Source organism: Haliotis rufescens, unplaced genomic scaffold (assembly GCF_023055435.1).
Source record: "Haliotis rufescens isolate VD_foot unplaced genomic scaffold, xgHalRufe1.0.p SCAF_24, whole genome shotgun sequence".
Lineage (NCBI taxonomy): Eukaryota > Metazoa > Mollusca > Gastropoda > Lepetellida > Haliotidae > Haliotis > Haliotis rufescens.
This window is the reverse complement of record NW_025963935.1, coordinates 3,226,128-3,237,809: the sequence shown is the minus strand read 5'-3', so window position 1 is coordinate 3,237,809 and position 11,682 is coordinate 3,226,128. Positions and strand designations below refer to the sequence as shown.

Genomic DNA, 11,682 nt, shown 5'->3' with positions numbered 1-11,682 from the left:
TTTCTGTAAGGAAAATCGAATATGAACCATCCAGACCAGTGGCTGATGGCACGGTGTATGTTACGTTGGGATACGATGATACACTATCAACCAAGCCATATGATAAATGTAACAAACGATGAAACACAATCAACCAAGCCACATGATAATTGTAACAAATGATGACACACAATCAAACAAGCCACTTGATAATTGTAACAAACGATGACACACAATCAACCAAGCCATATGATAAATGTAACAAACGATTACGACCATCGCGTCTTTTTGAAACAAATCGTACATTAAGGTGAACATTAAGGAACTAGAAATGGAGTGAACATCATCAACGACACTGAACTTTCTGTTAACCCGGCACCTATTGTTATGGTATGAGGAAATCACCTGGGTGCTTCAATCCCCCACAAAACAAAATTTGCTCTCTCTTCGCTGCACCCTGTAGGTCAAATATTTTAGGACGTCGTTGCATCAAAGGTAATCATACGCGTCGGTCAATCTTGATTTCAATCATAATAATAATAATAATAATAATAATTAATATAAATTTTCCCAGTCTGCCGTGATATAACTGGAATAATGTTAAAAGCGTCCCTCATGTTTGACAACTCACACTTTATTAAACAGCCGAGATTATTGTGTGACCAATATTGTTTTGATGGTATTCTTGGTGGAAACATAATCACAGGCCCGAGAAACAATATTTTCGTAACACTGTCCCTTTTAAACACGGTGAGAGAATGATGAGTTTATTTCGTAAAGGGGTCCACGGCCCATTATACAAGGTACATTGGTTTGACCAGTTCAACTGTACAGGGGACGGCGGAGTAGTCTTATGGTTAAAGCATTGGCGCATCTCTCCGAAGACCGGCCGGGTTCGATTCCCTACGTGGGTACAATGTGTGAAGCCCATTTTCCGGGGTTCCCCGTCGTGATATTGGTGGAATATTGCTAAAAGCGGCGTATTACCATACTCACTCACTCACTCACCGGTAATGTGCTCTGACTATTACATCAGGGAACTGATTCACAAAGCGCCCGTAAACCACGGACGTTGGTGATTCTAGTGGTCAACACGCATCGGAGTCATGAGAAGGATACACACAAGCTTATTAAGGCTGATCATAACCTATGATACATGTTATACACACTGGTAACAATTAGTTTCACATTGTTACAATGGCATAGCACTACAAAACTTGCACATCCTTAAACACGGTAGTCCATAAGCAATCACAGAGACCAACTTTAGGACCTGCTCTACCAAATCCAAACACGAACATTTTAAAGTTATTTTGAACATATTTTCATTGATTTGGTTAAGTTTGTTGTTTAACGACACGCTCAGCAATATTCCAGCTATATGACGCGCGGTCTGTAAATAATCGAGTCTAGACCAGACAATCTGGTGATTAACATTATGAACATCGATCCACGCAATTCGGACCACCCGATCCCATTAGTCGCCTGTTACGTCAAGCATAGTTGCCTTTTACAGCAAGCATGGGTTGGTGAAGATCTATTTTAACCCGGATCTTCACGGGTCTTTGATGTATTGAAATTGACTAAATCTGGTATATGATCAACACTTACATATATGAAAAAGTGGCTTATTTTTTAACGTTTTCACACGCTTATATTCAATAGAACTGAAAGTATTATTGACTGGAGAGAAAAATAGCGGAATGCGCGTCTATATGTTTATGGAGCACTATGTCAAACATGTGTCTTTACATGGTTGAATGAGAGAATACACGATGTCATATATCACAGATTTCTGTAAGGAAAATCGAATATGAACCATCCAGACCAGTGGCTGATGGCACGGTGTATGTTACTTTGGGATACGATGATAAACTATCAACCAAGCCATATGATAAATGTAACAAACGATGAAACACAATCAACCAAGCCACATGATAATTGTAACAAACGATTACACACAATCAACCAAGCAACATAATAATTGTAACAAACGATGACACACAATCAACCAAGCCACATGATAATTGTAACAAACGATGACACACTCAACCAAGCTACATGATAATTGTAACAAACGATGACACACAATCAACCAAGCTACATGATAATTGTAACAAACGATGACACACAATCAACCAAGCCGCATGATAATTGTAACAAACAAAGCACACAATCAATCAAGCCACATGATAATTGTAACAAACGATGACACACAATCAACCAAGCTACATGATAATTGTAACAAACGATGACACACAATCAACCAAGCTACATGATAATTGTAACAAACGATGACACACAATCAACCAAGCCGCATGATAATTGTAACAAACAAAGCACACAATCAATCAAGCCACATGATAATTGTAACAAACGATGACACACAATCAACCAAGCCACATGATAATTGTAACAAACGATGACACACAATCAACCAAGCCACATGATAATTGTAACAAACGATGACACACAATCAACCAAGCCACATGATAATTGTAACAAACGATGACACACAATCAACCAAGCCACATGATAATTGAAACAAACGATGACACACAATCAACCAAGCCACACGATAATTGTAACAAACGATGACACACAATCAACCAAGCCACATGATAATTTAAACTAACGATGACACACAATCAACCAAGCCGCATGATAATTGTAACAAACGATGACACACAATCAACCAAGCCCCATGATACTTGTAACAAACGATGACACACAATCCACCAAGCTGTATAATAATTGTAACAAACGATGGCACACAATCAACCAAGCCACATGATAACTGTAACAAACGATGACACACACTAAACCAAGCCACATGATAATTGTAACAAACGATGGCACACAATCAACCAAGCCACATGATAATTGTAACAAACGATGACACACAATCAACCAAGCCACATGATAATTGTAACAAACAATGAAAAACAATCAACCAAGCCACATGATAATTGACACAAACGATGACACACAATCAACCAAGCCACATGATAATTGTAACAAACGATGAAACACAATCAACCAAGCCACATGATAATTGACACAAACGATGACACACAATCAACGAAGCCACGTTATAATTGTAACAAACGATGACACATAATCCACATAGCCACATGATAATTGTAACAAACGATGACACACAACCAACCAAGCCACATGATAATTGTAACAAACGATGAAACACAATCAACCAAGCCACATGATACTTGTAACAAATGATGACACACAATCAACCAAGCCACATAATAATTGTAACAAACGATGAAACACAATCAACGAAGCCACGCACGCACGCACGCACGCACGCACGCACGCACTCACGCACTCACTCACTCACTCACTCACTCACTCACCCACCGACCCACTCACTCACTCACTCCAAGCTGCCGTCATCTTGTTTTGGTTGCCATGTTTATACAACAAACAAAATAAAGGGACTATTTCCTCGGGAAACGTTTACGTCGCTGCTTGTTCCTCAAGACTGCTCCTATATTATTCGGTAAACGAGTTGATCTGGAAGGCACATCTATTGATATATTGTATATCATTTACATACCCTGTACTATCACCGACATGCTGCAGCGCGATTCAGCCAGGAAAACCAGAGATGGTTTTCACTCATTGTACATATATAGGAAACGAGCCTTTGTAGTGACAAGCGAACACTTTATTCGCAAGGCTACCCCATCGTCCCCTATATCAAAATACCACCATTGGCCTGTTTCTATTGTGTAAGATTTAGAACTGACAATTAATTCCCCTTCTTATACAACAGTGTGACGTGTAGGGGTAATCCCCCTATATCCCAGTTAAGACACACATTTGAGTGCTACGATAGACATTATCTCCAACTCAAAAGGACACTTGACTAAACAATTTCTCGGAGAGCAATTGTTGCTTGTAATTGGACTTCGTGACTTTTTGTAGTCTGCACTCAGCTCAGATCAAACCCTACAGCCTTCTTAAGAAGTGTGTCAGCATTTCCTGGGATGTATCATGTTACTGAACAGCAGAACAAAGATAACAAGTGTTTGCGTCACCTCTGGATCGGATCGATCCCACGAATCAGATTCCCCGAGAGTTCTACTTTCGTTTTGGTATGTCATTATTATCATTAAATAAATGTCAATGTAAAATAACTTATACTGTATATTTGTTGCAGGTTTTCAGGTATAACGTTCGGTGTATGGACAGGTGGGATCCAGGTTTGCCCAGATCTTTGGACGGTCAATTCTTTCTTTGACGAGCGAATGAAGAAACAAAACTGAACAGCAGCGGGTTCGTCATTCAGATAATGTTCGACAATTCTAACAAAACTATAACATCTTAAACTATTGCCCAACAACGGTTAAGGCTACATTTTTATTAAATGAGTTAGAGGGTATTTGGTCACATTATTGTAATTATTAATATACATCCGTATGAATCACGAGACTTATGATTAAATAAATGTCAATATAAAATAATTTATACAGTTCTTTTTGTGCAGGTAAAAGGTTCCAGGTACGGACAGGGCACAGACAGGAAGACACCTCTGTTGCAGGTAAGTTCTGAATCGTAAAGTTCCTTTGTGGGTTGATGAAATGGGGTTTAACGTCACGTTGAAGAATATTGTAATTTTTAAAGAGGCGTGCCTCGTGTGCGCGCGTGCGTGCGTGTGCTGATACTAGTTTGGACATTGAGCTTAAGTAATAGTGATGATCTGATCCCTTTCAAATATGATCAGTTCGCTTCATACTTTTCACTGCTTTACCAACCAAATAAACGAGACAAATGAAACCGCCTCATCTTTTTCATATCTAGATCGGGGCGGTCGGGTAGCCTAGTGGTTAAAGCGTTCGCTCTTCACGCCGAAGACCCGGGTTCGATTCCCGACATGGGTACAATGTGTGAAGCCCATTTCAGGTGTCCCCCGCCGTGATATTGCTGGAATATTGCTAAAAGCGGCGTTAAATCAAACTCACTCACTCACTCATATCTAGATCTATACATCGACATTAAGACATACAATAACACATGCACAAAGCTGCATGACAAGAGGGATTAGTACTAGTTAAACATACCAAGTCAACAGTACTTCAGCATGCTCTGTCCACGGAGATTTCAAACATCGTCAGTCGGCTCTTGCTCAGAAGTTTGTTGATCAGGATTTCAGCTTTCACGGCCTCAGGAAATGTTCAAACTGCTGTAACATGGACATGTAGAGGAAAGATCCAAATTTGTCACATCACGGACACAAGTTTATCCTTAGTTCAATTTGTACAATAAATGCTTCTTCCCGTGTTTGTTCATGTGTACACTTTATATACCCTTTTCGCCTCCGTGGTCTGGTGACAGAGCGTCTGCCCGGAGAACGGAATGTCCGGGGTTCGAGGTCGGTTGTTGTTTTTCTGTTGGCTCGGCATTAATGGGATAAAACAAGAACTGTCAGCTCGGAGTCAGTATACTGTGTCTGTGTGGGGTATTCATGTTAAACTGCGGCATGGTATCTCAGTGGGCTAGCACTATACAGGGATAGAATAAACTGCGGCATAGTATCTCACTGGGGCAACACTTTAAATTCGGCATCCATCCGGACTAGTACAAGAAGACGCACGCACGCACGCACGCACGCACGCACGCACGCACGCACGCGAAACTCCCATTTCACCTCCCCTTTTAGCGAACACCAAGTATCATCACTATTTCATAGTGATCCATCAACACATACTTATTATATAATCGCAACACTGAACTGTTAGTTTCTAATGTTTATTTACACATTTGTTGTGAATAGGGTGGGTGAGTTAAAATACAAATTTAACATCGCATGGGCAGTATTTGAGTCACATAGCTACTCTCCCAAAAAGGGAAAGTCAAGATGCAGATGGCGAAATGTGTAACACCTTGCTATTTGTATGCACAACAGGCACCTTCAGATGTGAACGATGAAAACGATGACAACGAGTCTGTTCCTACTGTGTGAGTATGGCTTCATTCCTTGCATCAAGATATTCGAGATGGTGTCCCATGTCGCCAGCTGTCAGATAAGTTACACATCTGGAACTTCTAACAATTGCGAATAATTTGATATGTTTGGGTCATATCAACACGAGACATCTATCAAGTAGCGAATAGTACCGAGCATATCCGATACGAATGTAAGGACTACAGCTCTAGATGTCCATGAAACAGTTCACAAGTCATAATTCCGACCATACGGGCCAAAATTATGTCGGTAATACCGGTTCAACAACCTGAGAATATTGTTAAATCTGTAAATGTGTCTTTCAATGTTTTGTTCTTAGATGAATCCTGATGGAAGTGGTCTAACCTAAACTGAATAATCAATAATAAACTTAAAAATTAAATGTAAACTCATTTCATTCGAATCGTAACGATTGCATTATTTTATGTTCCAGTAGTTTTCATATGCCATTCGTCTGCTTATTCCAACTGTCTGTGGGCCACGGAAGAAACACCGTGCCCTGAATGTGTGTCGGGATGGTATGGAAGTCGCTGTGACAACAGATGTATTGGTTTTTGTGACAACGGTGGCTGTCACAGGGACTCAGGACAATGCCTGCAGTGCCAGGGTGGCTACTATACCTCCACCTGTACAACAAAGTGCCCCCCACACTGCAGGGAGAACGATGACGGGCATGCATACTGTGACCGAACGACGGGACATTGTTCACAATATTGTAAAGATGGTTGGTGGGGAGACAGGTGTGAGCGAGCCTGCAGTGAAAGATGTGTGGACAACTCCTGCTTCTCCTGGGATGGGTATTGTAACAAGGGCTGCCTCCAGGGTTGGACTGGTGACGATTGTGGCACAAGGTGTCCAAGCGGCTGCCATCAAAACGCATGCGAGCAAGCTAAAAGAGGTAGATGTACCCAAGGGTGTCGCCTTGGCTTCCACGGCCATCACTGTGATCAGCCCTGTGATAGTCGCTGTAGGGAGCAGGACTGTGTTTACGACCACCACATAAAGTCTGCAGTCTGTAGACAGGGCTGTGTGGACGGATGGATGTCTCCTGACTGTCGAAGGAAGTGTTCTCGCAACTGTGAAGCATGTCTGCAAGAGTCTCGAAATTGTTCTCGATGTTCGCAAGGCTACTGGGGAGTTGACTGCGCCAGTGTGTGTAGTTCCACGTGTTCTCACGGGACATGTGATATGGATGGAAAATGCTTTGCATGTCAACCTGGTTACTTTGGCAACACTTGTGAACGCCGTTGTGGGACTGATTGTGCTGGGTGCGAAATGACGAATAAAGACGGGCGATGTGATGACGTTTGTGTAACACTTTGTTCAAACAATACACATGGACGTCCCGGCCCTAGTTATGCTGTACCTACAGGTGAGTTTCTATGTCATTGACAACTTGTAGCGATCAAAGCCAAAGTTATTATTTAAACTCAAATGCCTTTGACCTTCTGTACAGCTACATACATGCGGTACATATCACGTGACCATCCACTTCAATAAAATGAACACATCTCCATTCTATTAGTTATTGATATTCTATTGAAGCTAGTCACATCCCCAGCCACAGTCAGTTACACTTTGATGTGATTGTTTTTCGTTTTTTCTCAAATTAGTGTGGCCCCCCTCGCATGTTTAAGACAAAAAAGGCTCTCCTTGTCCAAGTTGTGCTAGACTTCTATGACAAAAGGCTTTGAATCCCGATTCTCCCTGATTCTATTTCCAAATGAGGCTGGGATAAATTAGTTTAATAATGAAAGGGGCGATCATGTGTCGAATGATGCGACAGTTAGAACAGTGACATTACTATTTTCATAGAGTTTCTGAAAAATGTTGAAAAGTAGCCATGATTTAGTAAGTTTTGGACATCTCCATCAGAAAGGCTAATATTTCATTAGTGTTTCACGAAAACGTGGTTCATAATTTTATATATTACTCATAAGGGTAGACTGATCGTCTGTAACAAATTTCCGATATTTGCTGATTGATCAGTTGAAGCCTAAGGCTTGTTGAGAAAAATACATGATGTCATCTTAACAATAGCTTGCCTTCATTGAGTGAGTGAGTGAGTGAGTATGGTTTTAAACCGCTTTTAGCAATACTTCAGTAATATCACGGCAGGGAACACACGAAATGGGCTTCACACATTGTGCCCATGTGGGGAATCGAGCCTGGGTCTTCAGCGTGATGCTTTAACCACTGAAGTTTATCAGTAGGGTTGACATTTCATAAGGGTTTTTTTCACTTAAAATGTCTATGTTGTATGTGTCTATTTGTTGTTGAATGCCACACTCAACAATATTCCAGATACATGACGGCGATAGTAAAATAATCGAGTCGGGACTAGCCAATCTTCTGATTGATATTATGAGCATCGATCCACGCATCTGAGAAACGATGCCATGCATCAACTAAGTCAGCGAACCTGACCTGCCGATCCCGTTAGTCGCCTCTTACGACGAGCTTGGTTATTGAAGACCTATTCTAACACGGATCTTCATGGGTTATTTTTAACTTGTAATATATAGAATAACCTACCTGAAACTGATCACTTATCCCTCGTGAATGAATATTGTTACGAACTGATATAGTCATAATGAAACAATAAGTATTTGCCATAGATTTGAAGATGTTCCATGGCAATATGTATTTCAAGAAATTGTTATTCTCTTGAATCCAATAAAATAAAAAATGTTTTCATCATTTGTCAAACTGAGATCCAACTCGACTATGAAACTTGAAAAGTGCATTTTTTGTTTCAGATGAGAGGAATACATCAGGCCGTTGTGGAGATGGATTCCTGCAGCTTCCTGTCCCACTTCTCCTCATGAACCTGTCATTCCATTTATTATGTAGATGAAATTGTGATGCATTAGAGATGGCCCTGTTAAGGTGGCACTGACCATCTGTGAAATATTTGTGTTGTCTGTTTGATTTATATGGTCATGAGGGACTAGAATAAGCCCAAAACATCCCATGCTGTCAATACGACACCCTCCTTTGTTGGGAATCAGATTATGACATATAACAGCATCTCATATTGCCCTTGATATTATTGCACCCTACCGATAACTGTTTACGCCTCCTTAGCAATTAGGCAAACAAGTAGTAGATATTACACTTACGAATTTAAAAAATCCGATACAAACCAGTTAATCCTTTAGCAGGAATATGTCCAGTTACGCTCTAAACATAATTCTCACCATCCATCTTCACAGATGGATCCAAGGGTGGCGCCAAAGGTGCAAGTGCCGCCATAATTGGTTAAAAAACTAATTCTTCAAGCTTACCAGATGCAGCTACATACTTACTGCTGCAGCTGAGGCTATTCAAACAGCCTTGACATATATTCAGAAACAAACTGCAAGTTAAGTCTTCATCATTTTCTCTGATTCTTTGTCATGCCTTCAGGCACTTTGGAATGTCAACTCGAATCATCCGTTAAGATCCCTTTTCACCCTGGATTCTTATCCTCTGTTATCTCGAAAGCTTGACCCCTGTTGCTGCTGGGTGAATCTAATAATATTATCGGTTTTAGCTATAGGGATTGTTTTTTGTGTTTGATACTGACCACTGCTATTATATTATGATTATTGTACTTCCCGTCTGTTGTGTACTGCCTTTGTATTTAATGTGCACTAATTTGTATTGATTTGTAAACCTTGAGAATTTTGTAATACATTTGTTCATTGCACACCATTTGTTGTTCATTTGTTGCTTTTCATACTTAATTAATTTCCGTACATATTTTTGGGTTGATATATTGTTTAAATTTAGGAATCAACAGATAGCAAAGCTCATCTTCTGCACAACTCACCTGTTGACTGTCGCCTGGTGTGATATAATGTGATAGGACGTTCAGGTAGATACATATAACATATGACATATAACCGAAAGGTAATGCAGTTCAATACCGTTGTGTCGAAAATGAACCAACCCACGTAAATATTTCGCGATATCCAAAGCTTTGACACAAACGAAAATTATTAATAAAGAATGAATACGCAGGGACCAAGTATTTTTTACTATGAAACAACCACACGTTTGACACAACAAACAGTGTTTGACTGTGTATGAATCGACTGGGGGTCAAGATTAACTGATCTGTTTGCCGCCGATGTCAGGCTCGCCCCCTTTACACATGGTTGTTGGCCCGTGAACATTTGCAACAAGTCCTCCACTGTGAATCATTCTATTCAAGTTTACCTTGGTAACTTACAAGACACAAGTGATGACGTTTATCATGCAGACAAACTGTATCATTAGAGCAGTATTAGGGGTTAGTTGTGCTGAAATATTTGAAAGAAAAGGTTTGATAGAAGTGTGAATGTTGAGTTGATGGTTTTGACGTTGATGATCATAAGAAATATCTGCTCAAAGCAGGATCCATTACATATGATAAATTATGACTACTCTCAGTTTTCACAGCACGTTCACATATAGTGTATGTATGTGTGTGTGTGTGTTTGTGTGCATATGCGTGTGAGTTTGTATGTGTGGGCATGTGTGTGCGTGAACATTAAACTCCACCCCGCCAATATCACCCACCTCCCCCACAACCCCACCACCCAGTCCCCCGTATCCATGACATTGTATACAGCTGTTCTTCTAACAGTCTCGTAACTGAATATAATGCTTATGTCGGGACAATAGAAAACTAAATATTCCCGAGAAACTATTGCGCAGCCTGTTTATCTGTGGTTCCCGATGACATCATTCAACAAGTTCCCATATTATATGATAACATGGTCAGTTTTATCAAGAGAGAGCTGTGCCGTGCAGTCACCTGAGCTTAAGAGGACACGTTTCTAGGGGTTTTCCCATAATTTACTCCCACTAACACGGTTGTGAAATCATGCCTCTACTGTCTCAAGCTTTGGGGTCGTGTTCCGCAAAAGGACGGTATGGCCCCGAAGCTATGACACGCATATACGCCCCAAGCCATACACGTGAGTGCATAAATCTTGAAGGCGACATGAAACCCAACTTTACCCCCACCATTACACACACACACACACACACACACACACACACACCCCTCCTCCTCCCACGTATACATGACATATAGTTCTTCCAACATTCTTGTAACTGAATATAATGGTTATTTCAGGACAATACACAACCAAATAATCCCGAGAAACTCTGTGGTTCCCGATGACATCCTTCAACAAGCTGCTATATTATATGATTTCATGATCAGTTTTATCCAGTTTTATGTGTCGTGCAGTCCCCTGGGCTTTAGAGGACACGTTTCTACGGGTTTCCCGTAATTTACTCCCGCTATGCCTGCATAACACGGTTGCGAAATCATGTCTCTACTGTTTCAAGCTTTGGGGTCGTGTTCACCAATATGACGGTATGACCCCGAAGCTATGTTTCACATAAGAATTTAACATGGATAGACGTCTTTTTCATTTACACAAACTACAGCAAGCAAACTGGATGTTGTTTGTGTGCATATTCTTGATATGATACTGGCATCCATCAAAGACTAATTGGGGCATGGTAGGCCCAGTCGCCGCGATTCGCTGTGCAGAGTTGCGTCTCTTTCTGCACGCATGAAATATGTGATTGTAGGTTCGAATCTCGGTTCGCTCCGATTATGTTTCTAGGTCTGTCAGCCCCATACCCATGCTCATGGGTTTCACCGAAGTGGTAAATGTCTAAGACCTGCATCACCTCGGCTTTCCTCCCTCATTAAGCTGACAAGCCGTGAT

At 40.8% G+C, this 11,682-nt stretch overlaps 1 protein-coding gene across 2 annotated transcripts; it reads left to right on the top strand.

Moving 5' to 3' along the window:
• Positions 1–3,898: 3,898 nt before the first annotated feature.
• LOC124119016 (scavenger receptor class F member 1-like) lies at positions 3,899–9,625 on the top strand. 2 transcript variants are annotated; one of them, XM_048402003.1, is made up of 5 exons: positions 3,899–4,278; positions 4,490–4,543; positions 5,909–5,961; positions 6,405–7,340; positions 8,728–9,625. In XM_048402003.1, the coding sequence occupies exons 3-5, from the start codon at positions 5,928–5,930 to the stop codon at positions 8,823–8,825; spliced, it is 1,068 nt and encodes a 355-aa protein (XP_048257960.1). In that variant the 5' UTR covers positions 3,899–4,278; positions 4,490–4,543; positions 5,909–5,927; the 3' UTR covers positions 8,826–9,625. The 2 variants fall into 2 exon arrangements, with proteins under 2 accessions (XP_048257960.1, XP_048257959.1); XM_048402002.1 differs by having other exon boundaries at positions 3,902–4,278; positions 6,402–7,340.
• The last annotated feature ends 2,057 nt before the right edge of the window (positions 9,626–11,682 follow it).

What these genes read in the sequence shown, in the direction of transcription:
- LOC124119016 (XM_048402002.1), top strand. Translation starts at nt 5,928, where the DNA reads ATGAAAACGATGACAACGAGTCTGTTCCTACTGT. An exon ending in AACGAGTCTGTTCCTACTGT is followed by an intron (nt 5,962 to 6,401) that starts GTGAGTATGGCT and finishes TTTATGTTCCAG; the next exon opens with TAGTTTTCATATGCCATTCG. An exon ending in TAGTTATGCTGTACCTACAG is followed by an intron (nt 7,341 to 8,727) that starts GTGAGTTTCTAT and finishes TTTTTGTTTCAG; the next exon opens with ATGAGAGGAATACATCAGGC.